At 57.7% G+C, this 20091-nt stretch overlaps 1 protein-coding gene across 2 annotated transcripts; it reads right to left on the minus strand.

Annotated features, from left to right (window-relative positions):
* Positions 1 to 207: 207 nt before the first annotated feature.
* NAGK (N-acetylglucosamine kinase) lies at positions 208 to 18608 on the minus strand. Of its 2 annotated transcripts, none has more exons than XM_065404907.1 (10): positions 18562 to 18608; positions 9251 to 9335; positions 7980 to 8078; positions 7375 to 7516; positions 6099 to 6209; positions 4692 to 4804; positions 3801 to 3888; positions 1112 to 1209; positions 895 to 973; positions 208 to 622 (listed from the first exon to the last, which is right to left on the minus strand). In XM_065404907.1, exons 1-10 carry the CDS (start codon positions 18588 to 18590, stop codon positions 435 to 437), a joined length of 1032 nt encoding a protein of 343 aa, XP_065260979.1. In that variant the 5' UTR covers positions 18591 to 18608; the 3' UTR covers positions 208 to 434. The 2 variants fall into 2 exon arrangements, with proteins under 2 accessions (XP_065260979.1, XP_065260980.1); XM_065404908.1 differs by lacking the exon at positions 18562 to 18608 and adding an exon at positions 18409 to 18435.
* Between the last annotated feature and the right edge of the window lie 1483 nt (positions 18609 to 20091).

Raw genomic sequence — 20091 nt, forward strand, 5'->3', positions numbered from 1 at the left:
TGAGAGGATTTCAGTCCGCTTGTCATCCAGTCACCTCCCTGCACCCCTCCACCCCATCCTCTGAGAGCTGCTCCCCACTCTAATGCATAGAGCTGATCTGGCTACAGGTGGCCTGTAATTGTTCCTGTGAGCTCAGAGCAGGGCCCACCTTCTGGCCTGTAGGCCCTACAATAAATAACAGATTCTGCTCCCAGGAGACAGACGGAGTCAGCTGTGTCTGATCTTTTATTGACGAATTACAAAACACGTTGATACAAAAAGCCAGATGCAATTCCCGTCGATATGTAAATAAATTCCCCCCCACCAGGCTGCGCCAGAGACACAAACCAAGGAACAATTTAAAAAGTAGGGCTGCCCGGCCGGATGCTGCCCAGGCAGAGAGCACTGGCCTGGGCAGGGAGGGAAGGAGAGGAGATGAGTCCCCCCCTGGGGACCTAGAAGGAGTGTGTGTAGAAGACATCCACATTGGCAGTGTAGTCCAGGGGCAGCGCCTGCCCTATGTGCTTGGCCCCCAGGCTGGCTCCGCCCAGCGCTGACGAGTGCTTCAGCTTCAAGAGGGTGAACTTGGAGAAGAGGCTGTGCAGCTCCTGACGCTGGGCCTGGTTCAGGACTTTGAGAAACCCTGGAGGGGGACGGGGGAGAGTCAATTGGCCATGTTCCAATCGAGACAATACAGCTGTTGCCGTTCAAAGGCAGGGGTGGGCTGGACGCACGAAAGGGCGGGGACCCAAGAGCTGGGAGCCAGGACACGGCAGCAGACTCGGCATTTGCAGGGATGGGGGCACAAATGCTCAGTGACTCGCCCAAGGGCACAACTGGGAATAGGACCCGGATCCCTTCCACGCCTGCACCCTCACCCCAAGACCTCCCGCTCTGCCCGGTTTTCTGGCTCACCTTCTTTCATCATTTCCCAGCTGTTCCACACGGAGCCCACGCACAGGATCGGCAGCCCCAGCTCGCCGCGGAAGAGGCTCTAGGGGAAAGCAGAATTAGCGATTGCAACCCAAGCGGTGCAAAACGCCGCACAGCACAGACGGAGCAGGAGGCCCGAGGCAGGCAATATCTCCCTGGCGTGTTTCAGACCCAGGGGAGTCAGCCGCCCGGTGGTTACCTTGTCAATTTTTGGCAGCACAGCTACAATGTGTCGAGCCAAGACTTCCCCAGCCTTGTTGAAAATGTGACAGCACAGAGGATCCCCCACTTGGGCACCTGAGCGGGAGAAGAGAAGTAAATCAGGGTCCGCGGTGGCTACAGATGGGCATTGCCAGCCACAAGTGCAGGTTCCCTTCCTGCCACAAGGGGGAGTGATTCTGGTTCGAACACTGCTCGTCTTGCTCCCATCCATAAAGAGATTTACGAGGAACATTTTCACCCGGATAATTTAAAAGCGGCCAAAGGGATTTGGCTCGAACTCTCTAACCAAGGGGGCAGAGCACGTGCCTGGGAAACTTCAGCCCGAAGGGGAAGAGTCTCAAAGCTGAGTGACCTAGACCAAAAGGGGATTATAGAGGCGGCTAATTTACAGCCTGCACTGTATAGAGACCCAGGGCATGTCTACCCGTCCCCCCACCGCTGTAGGGTTTTAGAGAAGATCCCAATACACGGCCAGGAGAGCTGCTCCCGTCTGCGAGAGGCACGGCCGATGTCACCGGGAGACGCTCTCCCACCAGAGCGCTGTCTAGCCCGGGGGTTAGGTCATATAACTGTCGCTCAGGGGGTGGACTTTTCACACCCGAGGTCAGTTTGCAATGCAGCCTATTCAGCCATGTCAGAGCTGCCCCAGGGAGCGTTCTTGTAAATTGCATGGGAGGTTTACAGATTTCCCTCATCCCAGGGCGCAGAGTTACGAAGCACGAGATGCGAACAGAGCAATACGTGGGCTGTGTGAACTCTCCGAGGCAGGGGCTACGGTCTTCTCGGCAGCCCCTGGCACAATGGGGCCCTGACCCTTGACTGACGTTACGACGCTACAAATAACCTGCCGTCTGACACAGAAACAGAACCCTTTCTAGAGAACTGTCTGCAGCTGCCCAAGGCAGGTCTTAAGCATCGTGGGAAGAGGGAGCCGGATCACAGCAGGATTCCGGGGCTGGATCGGGTGCTAGAAGCGAAGAGCTTGGAATCAGAAGAATTCTAGCCCCCTCACCAATTTCTTATTGAGGTGGAAGCAGGGTCCTCCAAAGGCTGATATTCTGCATTTGCTTTAGCACCTTCCATCTGATGATCTCAAACCCCACAGCAAGGTAGGGACATTATCACTAATCAGGGGCAACCGGAGACCCAGAAAGCCGCTTACTCAAATGAGAGAGCATGTGGCCAACTAGTAGTAGAACCAGTCTCCCAGCTGCTGTGCCCTCACTCCCCCCACGCAATCAGCAGCATGGAAGAAGCCATGAAAATGACACTAGGTATCTGCACCATGGAGCTGAACGGGCACACGTCAGTTTCCCCATCAGCTTTTCTGATCAGATGCCCTTTGCTGTACCCAGCACATGGGCTCGGGCAGCCTGGTAACATCCCAAGAGTTTAATGAGTCCCTTTAACCAGCCAGGAGTGTGCACTGCAACCTGGAGTTGTAACAGGGAAGAGGCTCTTACATCTCGAAAAGAAGAGCAGGGCAAAGTGGGGCTCCCGCTTGCAGATCCAAACTAGCCACCCCCCTTTCCATATTGAATTAGATCTATATTGCACTGTCTCAGGGTTCTATCCCACCCCCCAAGTATCTGAGCGCCCACCTCGTAAGAGCAGTGGCCAAGTCCCTAGTGACTTAGAATCATAGAATATCAGGGTTGGAAGGGACCTCAGGAAGTATCTAGTCCAACCCCCTGCTCAAAGTAGGACCAACCCCCAACTAAATCATCCCAGCCAGGGCTTTGTCAAGCCGGGCCTTAAAAACCTCCATAGAATGACTTCATGGAGTCTCTGGCTCTTCTCCCTTGTCAGAGTCAAAACTCTGGCAGTCCGGGGTGTGACTGCAGGGCCATCTCTCGGGGACAGGGGGTGACGCTTTGCTTTTGGAGGGACGGGCTGCGGCTAACCAGTTCTGTCTGGTTTAACAAAGTACCCAGAGCTCATCCTACCAGGGGCATGCAAAAAAACCCCCAATCAGGAATTAGCAAGCGTTAGTGGAGCCATGGCAGGAAAGGGCCAGCCCCCTGGCCCCACGCACGGAAAGGAGCTGCCTGCCTCTGCACGTCCAGGGGAGTGGGTGAAGCTCATCGTATAACCCCCCCCGGAGATTGACGAGAAGGGGCGGGGCACAGCATCACACCTGCACTGAGCACCCCTCCGGGAGCCCTGCTCATGGGGACGCAGTCGGCTCCCATGACTGCCAAGCGCGGAGCTAGAGTCGTATCACTGTGTTAGTGCTAGAGACTGTGTTAGCCCAGCCAGACCTATCTCCCAGCCGGTGCGGGACGGCCCCCCCATTGGGAGTTGAGTCCCACGCAATGGGGCCCCCCCAACACTTCCCTTGGGCAGGCTCCGAGTCTGATTCTTCTGATATTCAGCCTGAGTTTCCCCCTCTCTCAGTGTCACCCCTTCCACCCCCCAGGCAATGCTCCTCCTTCCTGGGGGTGAATGCTCTGCAGATGCTGCCCACGGTTTGGGTCCTCCGCTCCCACACGCTGCCTCCTCTTTGTGCTGGGAGCCAGCAGCACCAACCCACTCCCGAGCTAGTCCAGCCTTTTGAACAAGGTCCCGCCCAGGTCTCCCGTCAGGCTGTCTCTGCCCTACCACGTGACCAGACACCCAGAATGGAGGATTAACCAAAACCACCCCGGACAAAGTCCCTCCAATACCCTCTGCTAGTTTTTGGCAGAATCCCGCGAACTTGGATTTCTCGAACGTCCGGTAGAGATGTGTCAGGAGGCCCATCCTGTCAGAGATCTGTGGGGACACAAGATACGCAGGGGAGATGCGTGTGCCTATAGCCGGAGCGCAGTCTGGAGCCACTCCTCCCCCCCCCAGCATGGAGGGACGGCCGTACCAAACCCGAGTGGCGCGGGGCTGCGTGGCCAGGATCGGGAGGAGCCACGCTAACCCCGGATGGGAATGAAGTGCTAAGCCGGTGGGGTGTGAGGCACCAGAGAGTGGCAAGGAAGGTCCCAGGGTAGTGGGTGAGGGGCTGGGACAAGTTGTTAGGGGCTATGGGGTGAGTGGGGAGCGTTTGGGGGGAGGATGGGGCGAGTGGAGAATGTTGGGAGTGAGTGGGGGGCGGTGGGAGATGGGGGTGAGTGGGGGGGCAGGGGATATGGGGGGGCTGTCAGGACAAGTGGGGGCTGATAGAGAGGGGGCATTCGGGGGTCTGTGTGTGGGGTGAGGTGGAGGGGGCATACGGGGCTCTCTGTGGGGGTGGGGGATGTATGGGGTAGGGGTGCTTTGCTGTCTAGTTATGGAAGGTGGGGGGCACAGGGCCCCTGCGTGCTTTAACCCAGGTTTGGTCACTCCAGGGGACCCGGCTGCATGCGTTCCCACGGGCGAGCATGCCCAGCGCGTACCATGCTGCATGCCTCACAGCAGCGCCCTTCAGAAGGCTGTGGGGAAGCAGGAGACCAACAGCTATTACCAGGGCCCTGATCACAAGAGGTGCTGAACACCCATGGAAGTGTCAGGCTCTCCGCCCCTCTGAGACGCCAGACCCAGCCTGGCCCCATCTCCCCGCCTCGAGCCGCGCCCTCTCGGCCAGGTACCTGGAAGTAATCCAACATGGCCTGCTTGACGTAGCCGATGTCGTGGGGCGGCACTTCCAGGTTGTCCAGGCAGTCGAACACAATCTTCACGGCCTGGTGCGCGATCCAGAAAGCTGCAGAACAGAGGCCGCAAGAGGCAGGCGGTTAGGCCTGGCTTCACCGACCCAGAGCTGAATGGCTGCCGGACCCGGATCCAGCAGTGCCAATAATGGACTTGGTTACGGTGGAGAGGATGCTGGAGGTACCCAGAAGCCACCAGTACAGAGCCAGGAAATTGAGCATTAACAGGCAACATTGACAAGAAACCCAAACCTCAGAAAGTAGGGAAAGTACCCAGGTAACCTTAACTCTGCCCCCTTCACAACACCAGCCTCCCATCTTCGCTCCTTTCATAGCTACTCTAAGGGCTTATCTACATGGGGAAACTGACCAGGATAGCGGCAGCCCTTTAAATTCACACCTACCTTATTCCAGAATAGATTCCCCATGCAGACAAGCCCTAAGAAGTGTTGTTTTCAGATCAAGAGCTTTAGGAAATCCACAGCAGCCCACTCGGACAGCTTTGCAGGCAGAGAATTGAAAACATGCCCCATGGTCTATAACCGGTTTTAGGTCTCCACGGCAGAGACGCTAGCTCCATGTCTCACGACTTAGATCACGTGACGTTACAGGGCCCGATTCTGCAAGATGCAAAGAACTGCCGGCGAGAGAACCCCACAGAATCCAGCGCGGCCATCCGCGGGCCGTTTGTCTGATTGGGTTGGTTTCCATGGCGCACAAAGGAGGCTGGGGCCAGCACAACCATGGAACAGCTACACGGCGAACCCAGTCGTTTGTGAGATCACCGACAAGAGGAAACCGTTACGGGTGGGAAAGGGAGCCTGAGTTTCTGGTTCTCTCTGGGCATCTCCATGGGGGGCAGAATGAAGGTGGTTCAGATCCCATACCTGCTAGTTTCCCTACATCCGAGTGCCTTGTAACCGTAACTCTGGCTTTCCTGGGTTATATATTATAACCGCGATGTTCCCATAAGAGCTTTTACCCTTCAATTCCTGATCTGCCACTGCTCCCCCAAAGGATAACGCTGCAGGCCAATACATCGCTCCAGGCCACCTCTCATCTGAGAGCCAGGGACTCCTGGCCCTGCTAGCCACTCGCTGAGAGACTTCCAGCCTCTCTGCGTCAGCTGCCCTTCCCCGCTGGGCAAGGAACAGCCTCCCCAGGGCCCTGGCAGGCGATTAGCCCTCGAGAGGCCCGTTGGCTGAGGACTCGGTGAGGAGGGTGGGGTGAAAGACATCCGCAGGCTCAGGAACAATCAGACACAGCTAGCCACTGGCCAAGGCCCCCCTGCGCCCAGCCCCATCGTCCCCAGAACTCCTCGGCCAGGAGACGCGCCCCGGGTCTTACCTGACCCCTCGTCTCCCATCATGTGACCCCACCCTCCACAGCTAACCTCCGACCCGTCGGGGTTGATGAGTTTGCAGTTGGAACCGGTTCCCGAGATCAGCACCACGCCACCTACAGGGGAGAGGGAAGGGCCAACAGGTGACCGGGGCCGGCCTTAGGAAAAATGGCATGCTGGGCGAACTTGTATTTTGCCCCCCCCCCCCCCCCCGAGCTCTCCCCACCTCTCCACTGCCTCTCCGGGCTCCCCACCCCCCGATCACTCCTGCTGCCTCTCTCTCCCCTTCATTGCCCCAAGCTCCCTTCTGCAGGCTCGCATCCCTGGCCTGCTCCGCTCCTTGCCTCTTGACCACGGCACCCTGGGCAGCTGCCCACCCATGAGGCTGGCCCAGCGACAGCCGAGCCCAGTAACCCCAGCTGGGTCACTCTCCCCACAGCCCCACCTCTCCCAGCCGTCCCATGAACCCCTGCTCCCGAGGTTTCCCTAGTCAGCGTGCAGGGAGGTGTCTCCCACCCCTGGAGCCTGGCCAGGGCCACATGAGCCAGTCATTCCCTCTTTCGACACTATTCCGCACACGGCAAGCGACTCCAGCAAGGAGCCTGATCGCTGGGCTTCCCTTGCGGCCGGACCGGTTCTACCCCGTGCTCCCACAAGTACTGGCGAGACCACGAGGGCTCCCCCTAGTGGTGGTACTGCCAGAGCTCTCGCTTGTTACTTGCCGGACTGGGAGGTGCAAGGGGACTGGTAGGCTGCTGGCCGGTCTCCCCAGCCCTAGAAGGGTTAACGCTGCACCCAGGGCCTGTTCAGACCCTTCCTGCAAGGCAACGCTGGCAGCAAACCGCTCCCGTGGCCCTGCCCCCGGGGGCTCTTTCAGTCTTTGTAGGAATCAGGCGCTCATCAGGCAGCGTGACCTGACGCTGGCAAGCTACGGCTTCAGAGGGCTCTGCCCCAGGACAGGCTGGCTGGCCCCAGGCCCTTAGCGGGGCAGACCACCCAGTTTACAGGGCCACACTCCCCATTGCACATCAGCGGCGCCTCACTCCTCTAGCGTCCCCCCCTAGAATCCCCGTCGGAGGCCCTTGGGGCAGAAGGCCGGGGCTCAGACCCCCCCCAGGGCAGCTTCCCACGCCACCACCCAAGCCTCGGAAACAAAGCGGCTCCAAACGGGAGGCGGATAATAGTGTCCGTTTCCCCGTGGCTTCCCCCAGTCACCAACCCCAGCAGGACCCAGCACTCAGCACCCTCCTTCCCCCAGCCGCGCCCCTAGCCGGTCCTTGCCGTGGTCGGTAGCTGTGGCCATCGCCCCGATGGCGTCCGTGGTGATGTAGTAGTTCTCGCTCAGCTGCGGGAAGCGGGTCTGCAGCTGCTCGATGAGCTTCTTGATGGCTTCTTTCTGCTCCCCCCCGCTCAGAGACAGCCCCTGCGCCCAGACACGCCGCGTGAGTCCGACAAACCAGAGCTGCGCGATTCCTGTTCCGCTGGACAAACCTCCTGCCCCAGCACTGGGCAGCCCGGGCCCCCTCCGCCCCAGCCCAGCCCAAGCTGTGGCTCCCGCAGCTCCTAGCCTGCTGGGCCTGGTGTTGAGCATACAGCGTTTCCCACGTTGTTCTGCATCTCATTCCTCAGACCCGCCTGCCATTCACTTAGGTTCTCCCCTGCTATCTTACCCGGCAGCACTGGGGAGCGGCTGACACCCTCCAGAGGAGAAATGACACCCCAAGGACTCAGTCTGAGACAGGGTGCCAATCTCCTGGCCTGTGCTTTAGCCATAGGACCAGCCTCCCTCCCCTGCCCCGCCTTCCCTCCCCTCTGATCTGACTGCGCCCCTGAGCAGCCCACGGCGCAGAGCCGGCAGGGGTGGCGCCGACACACGGGTAACTCACCAGCGAGCGGAGGGGAACCTGCGGGTTGGCACCTGCCTTCCCTTTGGCCTCGCTGACCATCTCGTTGATCCTTTCCAGGCATTTGTCCGAGCCGACCAGCTAGCCGGGGAGGGGGGAGGACAACAAACATTTCTCATTAAACCCTTCTGCATGCTGGGGACAAGCTGCTCCCGTGCTAACCCCACCCCCAGGACTGGGACTAACATGCAGACTAGAGCCAGGCATCCCCCCTTCCTGCCCAGAAGTGCTTGGTTCAGCGATCTCGGGGGGGAGGTGGTCCACACCCATCACCATAGCAGGCCACACTAGGAGCCTAGTGTGGATGCAGCTTATACCAGACAAACCGTGCTTGCGCTGGGATCGCTTATTCCAGGCCGACCCCAACGTCCCCCCGTTATACTGGCAAAAGCACGGGTGTGCTGGCGTAGCTCCATCTACACTAGGGGCTTTTGCCAGCCCAGCTCTGTCAGTCGGTCCCACCTGTCCACACCCCTGTGCCGGCAGAGTCTGTAGCGTAGCCCCGGTCCAAGGGCAGCCGCTGAGTCTGAATCCAGAGCTCAAACATCTCAACGGGTTGATGTCTTGGGGTTGGGCCCATTCTGAAGATGGGGACCCCAGCATCAGAACGGAGATCTGGACTTCGGACACCTCCAAGCAGCCCGGGGGCTTGGGTTTTAGCCCCCCCCCCCCCCTCAGTGGGGTGTCAGGCCGAGGACCAAGGGCGCGATGTTAGTCCGCCTAACTGGTTCTACGAGTCTGCACTCCCCATCCGGCTGTAACTCATAATAATTTTTATAATTAATAATAATTATAATAATAATAATAATAATTAATGGAGATATCCCATCTCCTAGAACTGGAAGGGACCTTGAAAGGTCATCGAGTCCAGCCCCCTGCCTTCACTAGCAGGACCAAGTACTGATTTTTGCCCCAGATCCCTAAGTGGCCCCCTGAAGGATTGAACTCATAACCCTGGGTTTAGCAGGCCAATGCTCAAACCACTGAGCTATCCCTCCCCCCAGCGCAGCAGGGGTTAAACGCATGGGCTCTCTGCTGGCCTAGTGGGGGCCAACTGGCTTCTTCCCAGAGCTTGGAAATTAAAGGTAACAAAGTGACCACAAGAAGTGCACCCTGGGTAATGGCATGCAAATTAATCCCCCTGGCTATCACCAATCACCCCCAGCACATCCCCCTCTTCCCCCCCGCCCAGTAACAACATCCCAGATCCCTCTAGCCCCAGCTGTGCCTGCCACATCCTGCGTGATCCTTACCCAATGGTTCGTGCAGGGCCCGTCGGTCTCTGCCAGGATCTTCCCATCTTCGGATATCAACACCACCTTGGAGTGGGTCCCCCCCCTAAGGAATCAAGGGCACACACGTCAGTTCAGTGCACAACGGGCTCATGCCACCCCCCTCCGGCAAGGCTGGGTGAGCAGCCGCTCCAGAGTCCGAGTTCTAGGAAAGGCCCCACCCGGACTCCTGAAATCGACCCTCCCTTCCAAGTGCCAGGGGCGTTTTCAATCTTCGCAGCTGCTGCTGGGCTGAAAACCGCAGAGGTAGCCGCACTCGAGGAAGGCTTGCGAGGGGCCCGCTAGCTGCGGGTGTTTCCCACACAACCCGCGAGTCCTGCATGGATCCGTCCCGTGCCCAGCTGTGCACCGAGCACGGGGAGGGTGTTTTGCTGTAACGTTTCCCAGTGGAGCCGCGCTCCCATGGAAGAGCCAGGCCTCGCTGCTAACAAGATGGTGTAAAGCTCGAGGAAGGGGCTGGGCCAAATACCACCTCAGCCACTCAGAAATCTCTGCAGGGTGCCTCTAGGCTGGGGAAATTCAGAGCCATGATTCCCCATGGATGTCGGAGCAGAACTAGCGCTCAGGTACTTCAGCCACCGAGTTTGAAGGCAGCTCTGCTTATGCCTAGACGACATGGTGGACGCAAGACACCCGTCCTGTCTACACTGGCTCTTCCTTCATGCATCTTTTGCTTGCTCCAGGTTGGTAATACAAAGGGCATCGTTGGGATGGAAAATGCTCTCTGAATGATCTTTAAATGCAAATTATTTCTCCCAAGCGACATTGGAATGGGTTGTGAAAATGTTAGCACAAAACCTCCAGTTAGCTTGAAGCACCCGGCTAATTCTGGTAACTAACACTTCTGGCAAACACTGACATTCATGATACGTGATGAAGTTTATTTCTTTCTCCCCCTTCCCCACAATATTACCAGCTGTCTCCCTCCCATTGCTATCACCAGCAGAGACATTACAGGGCCAGATGAGAGTAGGCGGAGAACCAGCCTGTGTATCTGTTTGGCCCAGCCTTAGCCAGCTGTCTGCCTTGCTCCGTGCTCCACCGTGCAACCCAAACACCAATTCAGACGGGACGCTTTCAGGCTGGGGGGTGGGGGTGGGGGGGTGTCTGTTTATTTTGGAAATCAGACATGGAAGATGATCCCCTTGAAGGGCGTGCGTGGGGGACGGACCGGCTGGCTGGCTCAGGCTAAAGGCAGAGAGAACCTTGCACCTCTAGGTTGCTGGTGTGACTTCAGCTCAGATCCATAGTAACCATCCCCAGCGCACATGAAATGAGTTTGGAAGGTCTCAGTGCAGTTCCCAACAGATTGATGGCCACACCCGAGAGAGACCCCAGACCAAACGGGCCATGGAGACTGAACTCTAACCCTTAGAGTTGGTCCCTCCAGGTCAGGGCTGAATTGCGTAGCCGAGGCCCGGGAGAGGCACACCCCCATCCACACCGTACCTGCCCCACAGGCAGGAGACTCCAGTCATCCCGCACCACAGTCTCACACTGCAGAGCACCATCCCCTTTCCAATGCGGACCAATGCAAGCCCTAGGGGACACCCCTCCACCATGTCTGCACTAGGGGCATGCTTCAGTGTAACACCCCCAGCGCAGACCCCTTCTACAGACGAGCCGTAGATTGCTCCATGGGGTCAGGCTCACGGGCCCATTCACTCCACCATCCTGCTCCGGCCCCAGTGGAAGGCAGCCCTTCCCCTATAAACGCAACCAGCGTTCATAGAATCATAGAGTATCAGGGTTGGAAGAGACCTCAGGTGGTCATCTAGTCCAACCCCCTGCTCAAAGCAGGACCACTCCCCAACTAAATCATCCCAGCCAGGGCTTTGTCAAGCCTGACCTTAAAAACCTCTAAGGATGGAGATTCCACCACCTCCCTAGGTAACCCATTCCAGTGCTTCACCACCCTCCTAGTGAAATAGTGTTTCCTAATATCCAACCTAAACCTCCCCCACTGCAACTTGAAACCATTGCTCCTTGTTCTGTCATCTGCCACCACTGAGAACAGCTGAGGTCCATCCTCTTTGGAACCCCCCTTCAGGTAGTTGAAGGCTGCTATCAAATCCCCCCTCACTCTTCTCTTCTGAAGACTAAATAGCCCCAGTTCCCTCAGCCTCTCCTCGTAAGTCATGTGCCCCAGCCCCCTAATCATTTTCATTGCCCTTCGCTGGACTCTCTCCAGTTGTCCACATCCCTTCTGTAGTGGGGGGCCCAAAACTGGATGCAATACTCCAGATGTGGCCTCACCAGCGCCGAATAGAGGGGAATAATCATTTCCCTTGATCTGCTGGCAATGCTCCTACTAATGCAGCCCAATGTGCCATTAGCCTTCTTGGCAACAAGGGCACACTGCTGACTCATATCCAGCTTCTCATCCACTGTAATCCCCAGGTCCTCCAGAGTTGTGCAATCCAGAGTTGTGCAATGCTGCGGGCGACATCTCTTGGGGGGGAAGTGGAGGAAGGGAGAGATTTCTGCTAGACTCGCAGGTTACCAACTCAAGTCCTGAAGCATGAGGCTCAATTAAGCTTTTCTGTTTTCGCTTGCATGCAGCCAGAGTCCCTTCCCAGCCTACTGAAAGGAGAAACACCCCCACCATCCATGAACCCAGGCGTCCTGCAGAGCACAACAAGGTTGGTGTGATGCCACCCACGGTCAGGATACATTTGACCTGAATCTAAATGCCAGGGATGCAGTCTATTGTTTAAGAGGCAGCGCTGTGTTACTTCGCTGAATACGGCCCCGATCCTGTGATGACAAGCTCAGTGCAGGCAGATCTCCCGACCTGTAGGGCTCCATGCAGAGGATTAGGGGCTAAGTGTGCAAACCTCCCAGTGCCCCACCGACCTGCACCATCCAACAAGCATCCCCATGGCTCGGCTATTCCTAAAGGTCAGCTGCAAACAGACACCAAAGCAGCCTGAAAGGGGGCTAGGAACGGTGCAATTCTCCAGCCTCTTATGCAGGATCTCAGAGCGGATGATCATTGTGGTCCTTTTAGTGCCTAAGGTAATTAGGCACCCACTGAAAGCCAGCAAGAGTTGGGTGCTCAATTCCCTTCGGCGCTTCTGAAAAATCTCACTTGGTCTCTGAGCCTGCATCAGCAGGGGGGCCGAAGGCCAGATCCAGGAAGTATTTAGGCTCCTCACTTCCACAGAAATCAACAGACCTTTGTGGATCAGGATGGAAGTGAGGAGCCTGGAGGATCTGGGCCCAGGAGATTTTCGGTTTGTAATCTGGATTTAGTAGAGCCGGATGTGCTCTCTTCATGGCTACACTGTTGCACAAGACACCTACCAGGCAGACTTCCTCTTCCACAACGGGCGTTTCCTTTGCTCCCCTGCACTGGGAATGGGAAGGGGTCCCTTCCAAGTGTCTCTCCAAACAGATTACAAGCAAAGCATCGGAGGGAGAGTGAGGACGATAACCAGACCCTGGGCGAGGACGGGGTACAGAGAACGGTGGCACCAGACCATGTTTTGTCTTTGGAGCGGCCTTCCTCGGATTCATCTTGGTATCTTCCCCTTTCACACATGCAACCATGGCAACAAGTGCAATTACTATAACAACAACAAGGCCGATCCAGAGAGCCTCTCCCCAGCTCCCGGGTTCAGGTGGAAGGCTGGGCTGGTACACAGCTGAGCTGGTTAATTGCATTCGCCTTGTTTGGGTGGTGCGAATGGGGCAGGGATCGCTCAGAGAACCAGGAAGTCTCTTGCTCCCCCTCAGAGGGGGTCTCAGCCAGGCCAGCGTTGTCTCAAGTTACCTTAAATCTCACCACTAACTGGGCCAGGGCTGGGTTAAGCGGGCTCAGCTTCCCCCTTCCCCCGGGCAGGGCGATGCTGTCTTCTGCAAGACCCCCCTCATCTTCCCAGCGGAACAGGAATCGCCAGGCCACAGAGCAAGGCAGCGTGGTCTAGTGGGGAGAGCACTGGACTGCGAGTCGGCGCGGCTGCGTTCTAGTCCCAGATCTAGAACGGACTTGCTGGGCGGCCTTGGACATGTGACCACTTCATCTCTGCTTCCGTTTCCACCCAGTGTCTGGTCAATGTAGATTGTGGTTTCTTGGCACTGCAGCTGCCTTTTATGTTTGAATGGCCACTGGCACAACGGAGCTCATCCCAACTGCCCCCTAAGCAACTCTGGTATTAACAACATCAATGGTCCATCTAGTCCACTCTCCTACCTGTCTTACTGGCCAGTGTCTTCAGGGGAAGACGCAAAGTCTTTGTAATGGACAACTATGGAATAACCCGTTCACAGGGGCAGTTTCATCCTAACCCACTAGTTAGTGAATGATTTATAGCCCTCTACTTTATCTTATTTGAACTATGGATTTCTGTGATCCATCTAAATCGCAAAGAAATCCTTTCTGAAACCTGCTGCACTCTTGGCCTCCATCATTTGCTTATGGCAATGAGTCCCACAGGCTAATTGGGCCCTGTGTAAAGTACGGATTTCCTTTTAGGTTATAGTAGCTCCTGCTAAGATTTCAAGCTCCTCTGGGCAGGACTGTATTATTTAGTTGTACACACTGGACATGTTAGCAGCTCTTCAGAAATTACAGTACAATAGTCATTAAATAGATTTTAATAGGGTTGCACCTGGTCCCCCCATGCATGAATCTGGCTCAATATATTTTTAACGTGTACAAGATAATTTATGGGGGAAGACCAGGCGTTGGAAGTGCAATTCACCTTTAAATGCAGTAAGATATGCACACGTACCACACACATTTTAGAAATGAAATGGGGGGAGGGATAGCTCAGTGGTTTGAGCATTGGCCTGCTAAATCCAGGGTTGTGATTTCAATCCTTGAGGGGGCCACTTAGGGATCTGGGGCAAAAATCAGTACTTGGTCCTGCTAGTGAAGCCAGGGGGCTGGACTTGATGACCTTTCAGGGTCCCTTCCAGCTCTATGAGATAGAGAGATATACCTATCTATATATACAGTATTAAGAAGTCTTCATAAGAACGACCAGAGTGGGTCAGACCAAAGGTCCATCCAGCCCAGTGTCCTGTCTGCCGACAGTGGCCAGTGCCAGGTGCCCCAGAGGGAACGAACAGAGCAAGTAAATCGAACGATCCATCCTGTCTCCAGTGATAGAGACGCTTCTAACGCTTTGCATCTGCCACGTTCAGTCGCTGCCAGAGCTCATGCACAACCCTACAATAACGAGACAGCTTGCACACGGTTGGGGGAGGAGAGGGAGACTTTGGAAGAGGCAGTTCTCAGTTTCAAATTTCTAAGGGGTTCTTTTTAAACACTGGCTTATAAAAGGGGGAACTGTCAGTTTAGACCTGAAAATTCAGAGTTAATTTAACAAAAATTTGATGTTTAAAACGTTTGTGCCTTTAAAAGTTTGCAGCAGGACATCTTGCACTGGATTTCCTTGCGGCACTCCAGTGGAGATAGGGAAGTGGAAGTGACTCAAATTTCAAAGTGAAATTTGCCAGTCTGTTCCCCTGGGTTATCGAGAGTGACGCTTCCGAGGCTACCCTGGCGAAAAGAAAACCAGCTTTTTCCAATCAGAAGTACCGAAGACGACTTTTAAAAAATATGATTTTTAACCTGAGCTGTGTCCATTCGAACCACAAAGCGAAATACGTCAGGGACCCGGTTACAACAGACAGCAGGCCTAGCAGTGCCCCTGCATTCAGCCATCACCAAGGCTCCCGACAACAGATCAGTCATTTCGGATGGACTTTAAGTCCTAAATCTGAAAGGCAGCTCCACGCCAAGCTGGAGAAAGTCAGCAACTTCAGAAGCTGAACTGTGCAGAAACCTTTGGCCATAGCTCTCTGCCTTGCAGTTTTTAATCAGATATCACACCCGCATCTAAGCCTTCCCAACAGGTTATGCGCACACATCACAGATAACACAAGCAGCTCCAAGACACGGTTTGGGAAGGAAAGCATACTTCCAATAACACAGCCTGGTCTAACTCTAATCACCCAGGGTAAGCAGTTTTCCTCTTCCAGAGGGACAAAGGAAGCCCGCCTACATGGGAAAGCGACACCAGTCTAGCTTAAATCAGTTTTCATTTCAGTTTCGTTTAAATCAAATCAGTTCTGAGCTGACTTGAGCTAACCTGAAAAAAAGCCACTCTTAATCCAACGCAAGCATGTCCACACTGAGGTGCCATTGGTTTAACTAAATCTGTTCCAGGTCACACCTTAGCCCGGTCTACACTGCAAAATTTTTCAGCATGGCTATGTCAGTCAGGGAGTGTATGAAAAATACCCACCCTAGCAGCACAGCGGTGCCATCAAAACTGCAAATGCTAGTGTAGATGCAGCTATGCTGACAGAGGGCACTCCCGTTGGCATAGCTACCGTCCTTTGGGGAGGTGGTGTTACTATGGTGACAGAAAAACTCCTTCTGCCAGCACATGCTGCATCTGCGCTAGGGGGCTCTCCAGCTAGGGTTGCCAGGCATCTGGTTTTCAACCAGAAGGCCTGGTCGAAAAGGGATCCTGGCCACTCCGTTTGGCACCCCAGACCGGGCCATTAAAAGTCTGGTCGGCAGTGCACCGGGGCTCAGGCGGGCTCCCTGCAGCCCCTGGACATATGGGCAGCTACGGAGGATCCGCGCACTGGGTGCCAGCTCCACAGCTCCCATTGGCCGGGAACCGCGACCAATGGAAGCTGCGGAGGTGGCGCCTGCAGACACGCGGGCAGCTGTGCGCGCAGAGCCTACTGGCTGCCCACGCACCTAGGGGCTGCAGGGACCCGGCGGCCACTTCCTGGGAGCCGCAGTAAGTGCCGCTGGGACCCCGCACTCCAGCCCCCTGCCCCAGCTTAGAGTCCCGCTCCCGCACCCAAACTCCTTCCCAGAGTCTGCACCCCCCCCCAACACCCTGCCCCAGCCCCCTCCTGCACCCCAAACCCCTCATCCCTGGCCTCACCCCAGAACCCCCACTCCCAGCAGGAGCCCACACCCCCTCCTGCACCCCAACTCCTCTTGGCCCCAGCCCAGAGACCCCTCCTGTACCTCCGACCATTCATCCCCTGCCCCACCCCAGAGCCTGTACCCCCAGCCAGAGCCCTCACCCCACTCCTGCACCCCAACCCCCTGCCCCAGCCCAGTGAAAGTCAGTGAGGCGGGCGAAGAGTGAGCGACAGAGGGAGGTAGGATGGAGAGAGCAGGGACAGGGCCTTGGAGAAGGGGCAGGGGCGGGGCCTTGGGGAAGAGGTGGGGCTAGGGTGTTAGGTTTTGTGCGATTAGGAAGTGGTAACCCTACTTCCAGTGTATCTATTCCAGCAAAGCATCTGTCGCGTAGCCAAGGCCCGTGGGCTAGATGGGTGCAGCGTTCTCATGAAACCAAATATCACCCTTGGTTTTTCCTACTCCTCAAGTGGGTAGATTATTGCACATGGGCTGATTTTGCAAGGTTGCACCCATGTAAATATGGTTCTGTTTTCTCCTCCATACAGGATTATAGACTCACCCGGGGCAGGGACCACGCCATATAGTGGGACTTGTGCCGGGCCCGGCACACCAATCGCACTCAACCAGGCACCTGCAACACCCCTACTGACCCGGAGCCAGTTTCCCTGGTACAGCCGATCCCCAATGTCGTTAAAAAAGGTGACTGCCCCACGGGCTGGGCTCAGCCCACTCCACCCCAGCTGTGAAGCCGATGCGCGCTGCCCAGTGGATGTGGGCCAGAACCACAGAGTCAGGCACCAGGATTTCAATTACTCCAAAATCCAGGGGGCCAGGCCCAGGGGAACCCTCTTCCAGCCGGAGAATGACAGCCGAGGAGCACGGGCACCTGCCCTAAAGAGGGTCAGGTTGGTAACAAGCCTGTGGCCCATGCATCACACAGAGAAATCTCTCAGCCATCGCTGGGTCTTCACAAGGCTGGGGCAGCCTGCGGGTCAACATGGTATCCCAGATACAGCATCACATGCTCGGGGCATCAGACACCAGTACCAGTCATCCCCTCAGATGCAGATGGGTGTAACGACTTTGCACGTTGGGAGGGGGTGTAAAGTGGACTCTCAGCCCGAGAAGTGTGCGAGGCATTGCACACCGGGGGAGGGGGGGTGCACTCAGCCCGAGAAGTGTGCGAGGCATTGCACACCGGGGGAGGGGGGGGTGCACTCCGCCCGAGAAGTGTGCGAGGCATTGCACACCGGGGGAGGAGGGGTGCACTCCGCCCGAGAAGTGTGCGAGGCATTGCACACCGGGGGAGGGGGGGTGCACTCAGCCCGAGAAGTGTGCGAGGCATTGCACACGGGGGGGGGTGCACTCAGCCCGAGAAGTGTGCGAGGCATTGCACACCGGGGGAGGGGGGGTGCACTCCGCCCGAGAAGTGTGCGAGGCATTGCACACCGGGGGAGGGGGGGGTGCACTCCGCCCGAGAAGTGTGCGAGGCATTGCACACCGGGGGAGGGGGGGTGCACTCAGCCCGAGAAGTGTGCGAGGCATTGCACACCGGGGGAGGAGGGGTGCACTCCGCCCGAGAAGTGTGCGAGGCATTGCACACCGGGGGAGGGGGGGTGCACTCAGCCCGAGAAGTGTGCGAGGCATTGCACACGGGGGGGGGGGTGCACTCAGCCCGAGAAGTGTGCGAGGCATTGCACACCGGGGGAGGGGGGGTGCACTCCGCCCGAGAAGTGTGCGAGGCATTGCACACCGGGGGAGGGGGGGGTGCACTCCGCCCGAGAAGTGTGCGAGGCATTGCACACCGGGGGAGGGGGGGTGCACTCAGCCCGAGAAGTGTGCGAGGCATTGCACACCGGGGGAGGGGGGGGTGCACTCCGCCCGAGAAGTGTGCGAGGCATTGCACACCGGGAGGGGGGGTGCACTCCGCCCGAGAAGTGTGCGAGGCATTGCACACCGGGGGAGGGGGGGGTGCACTCCGCCCGAGAAGTGTGCGAGGCATTGCACACCGGGGGAGGGGGGGTGCACTCAGCCCGAGAAGTGTGCGAGGCATTGCACACCGGGGGAGGGGGGGGTGCACTCCGCCCGAGAAGTGTGCGAGGCATTGCACACCGGGAGGGGGGGTGCACTCCGCCCGAGAAGTGTGCGAGGCATTGCACACCGGGGGGGGGGGGGCGCGATCTTGGACCGAGATGGAGTCAGGGCACCGCACACTTACCGGGGAGGAGGGGGACCCCTGGAGCGAGACAAGCGGCTGCCCTCGGCCCCCCCCCCCCATATCCCCCGGGCTGGTGCGTAGGGAGGGAGCCGGGGTGCCAAAGACTCCACCCACCCCCGCCAGGGGGCCCCGCGAGCCCCGGCTCGCACTCACCCCTCCACGCCGCCGAACAGCGCCGCCATGAGAGCCCCGGGAGCCGCGGCGCCGGCCCGCCCGCGTCAGCTGATCCCTCCCCGCCCGCGCGCTCCCCAGCCCCGCCCCGCGGAGGAACCTACCTCTAGCCCCGCCCCCCGGAGGAACCTACCTGCAGCCCCGCCCCCCGGCAGGGAACGCCTCGGTCTTTCCCACGAGGCGCCTAGCGCTAAACAGCCCCGCCCCCCCACGGGAAGACCCTTCTCCCGGCCCCTAGCCCCGCCCCTCGGCAGGGAACGCCCCGCCCCCCAGGGTGGAGCATTGACTCCCCCCACCCCTCCCCCCGGCAGGGAACCTCCGCCCTCCCCAGGAAGAGCCTAGCGCTAACCAGCCACGCCCCCCGCGGGGAGCCACCGCCCCCTAGGAGGAGCCTGGCCCCCCCCAGCAGGAAACCCCCCCGGGAGGGGCCTAGACCCCCCCACCAGTCCCTTCCCCCCACCGGAACCCCTGGCTCCCCCAGGAAGGAGCCTAGACCCCCGCCCCTTCCCCCAGCAGGGAACCCTCAGTCCCCCCCAGAGGATTCTGCCCCCCACCAGCTGCCAGCATCTTCCTCCCCCCCAGACTCCCCCAGCAAAGCGACATGCAGCTTTCTCTCCCCCCCCATGCCAGCTGGGAGCACCCCAAAACCCCTGTCCCTACCCCCTGCCCCTCAGCTACCAGTACCTTCATCTCTCCCCTGGAGCTTGATCTCCCAGCACCCCCTCCCTCAGCATGCAACCCCTGGCACCTCCTCCCCAGCAGGGAGCAGACTGCATAGTCCTCTTCCCCCAACCCCTGAGCTGGAAGCACACCCAGTATCTTCACCCCCAGCAGAAAACCCGTGTTCCCCCCCAGCCCCGAGCTACCAGCCCCTTCCCGCCTTCACTCCGCACCAACTGGGAGCACCCTGTGCCCGTGCAGACAGCGTCATGCAGCTTCCTCCCCTGGCCCCCCGCAGCAGTGGGTGATGTGGACTCAGGACTCTTCAGTTACGTGTCATATGCCTCACACTGCTGAAGGCGAGTCTCCTGTTGGCACAAAGGGGAGGAATCTGGGCCTCTGGAGCAGGAGGGGAGTTCGGCCCAGATGGCTCCACATGGCCATAGGGGTGAGTGGGGCCCTGCATGGGCACAAACGTGGCAGCGTGAATGATTATTGCTTATTGATTCAGTAGGAATAACAGATTAGAAAACCTGCCATACAGTGAGAGACTCCAGGAGCTCAATCTGTTTAGCTTAACACAGAGAAGGTTAAAGGGGGAGGTGGGGCAGGGACTTGATCCCAGTCTATAAGTACCTACCTGGGGAACAAATATTTAATTATGGTCTCTTCAGTCTAGCAGCGGAAGGTCTAACACAATCCAATGGCTGGAACTTGAAGCTAGACAAATGCAGACATAAATAAGGTGTACATTTTTAACGGTGAGAGTGAATAACCATTGGAACAACCTACCAAGGGGCGTGGTGGATTCTCCATCACTGGCAAGTTTTAAATCAAGATTGGCTAGTTTTC

The sequence above is a fragment of the Emys orbicularis genome, chromosome 5 (genome assembly GCF_028017835.1).
Source record: "Emys orbicularis isolate rEmyOrb1 chromosome 5, rEmyOrb1.hap1, whole genome shotgun sequence".
Lineage (NCBI taxonomy): Eukaryota > Metazoa > Chordata > Testudines > Emydidae > Emys > Emys orbicularis.

Excerpts from the sequence above, each read along its gene's own strand:
- NAGK (XM_065404907.1), bottom strand. The coding sequence starts at position 18,590 with ATGGCGGCGCTGTTCGGCGGCGTGGAGGG. Across the intron at positions 7,517-7,979 it reads AGGTTCCCCTCCGCTCGCTG|GGGCTGTCTCTGAGCGGGGG; the intron begins GTGAGTTACCCG and ends GTCTGGGCGCAG. Across the intron at positions 3,889-4,691 it reads CCATGTTGGATTACTTCCAG|ATCTCTGACAGGATGGGCCT; the intron begins GTACCTGGCCGA and ends GTGTCCCCACAG.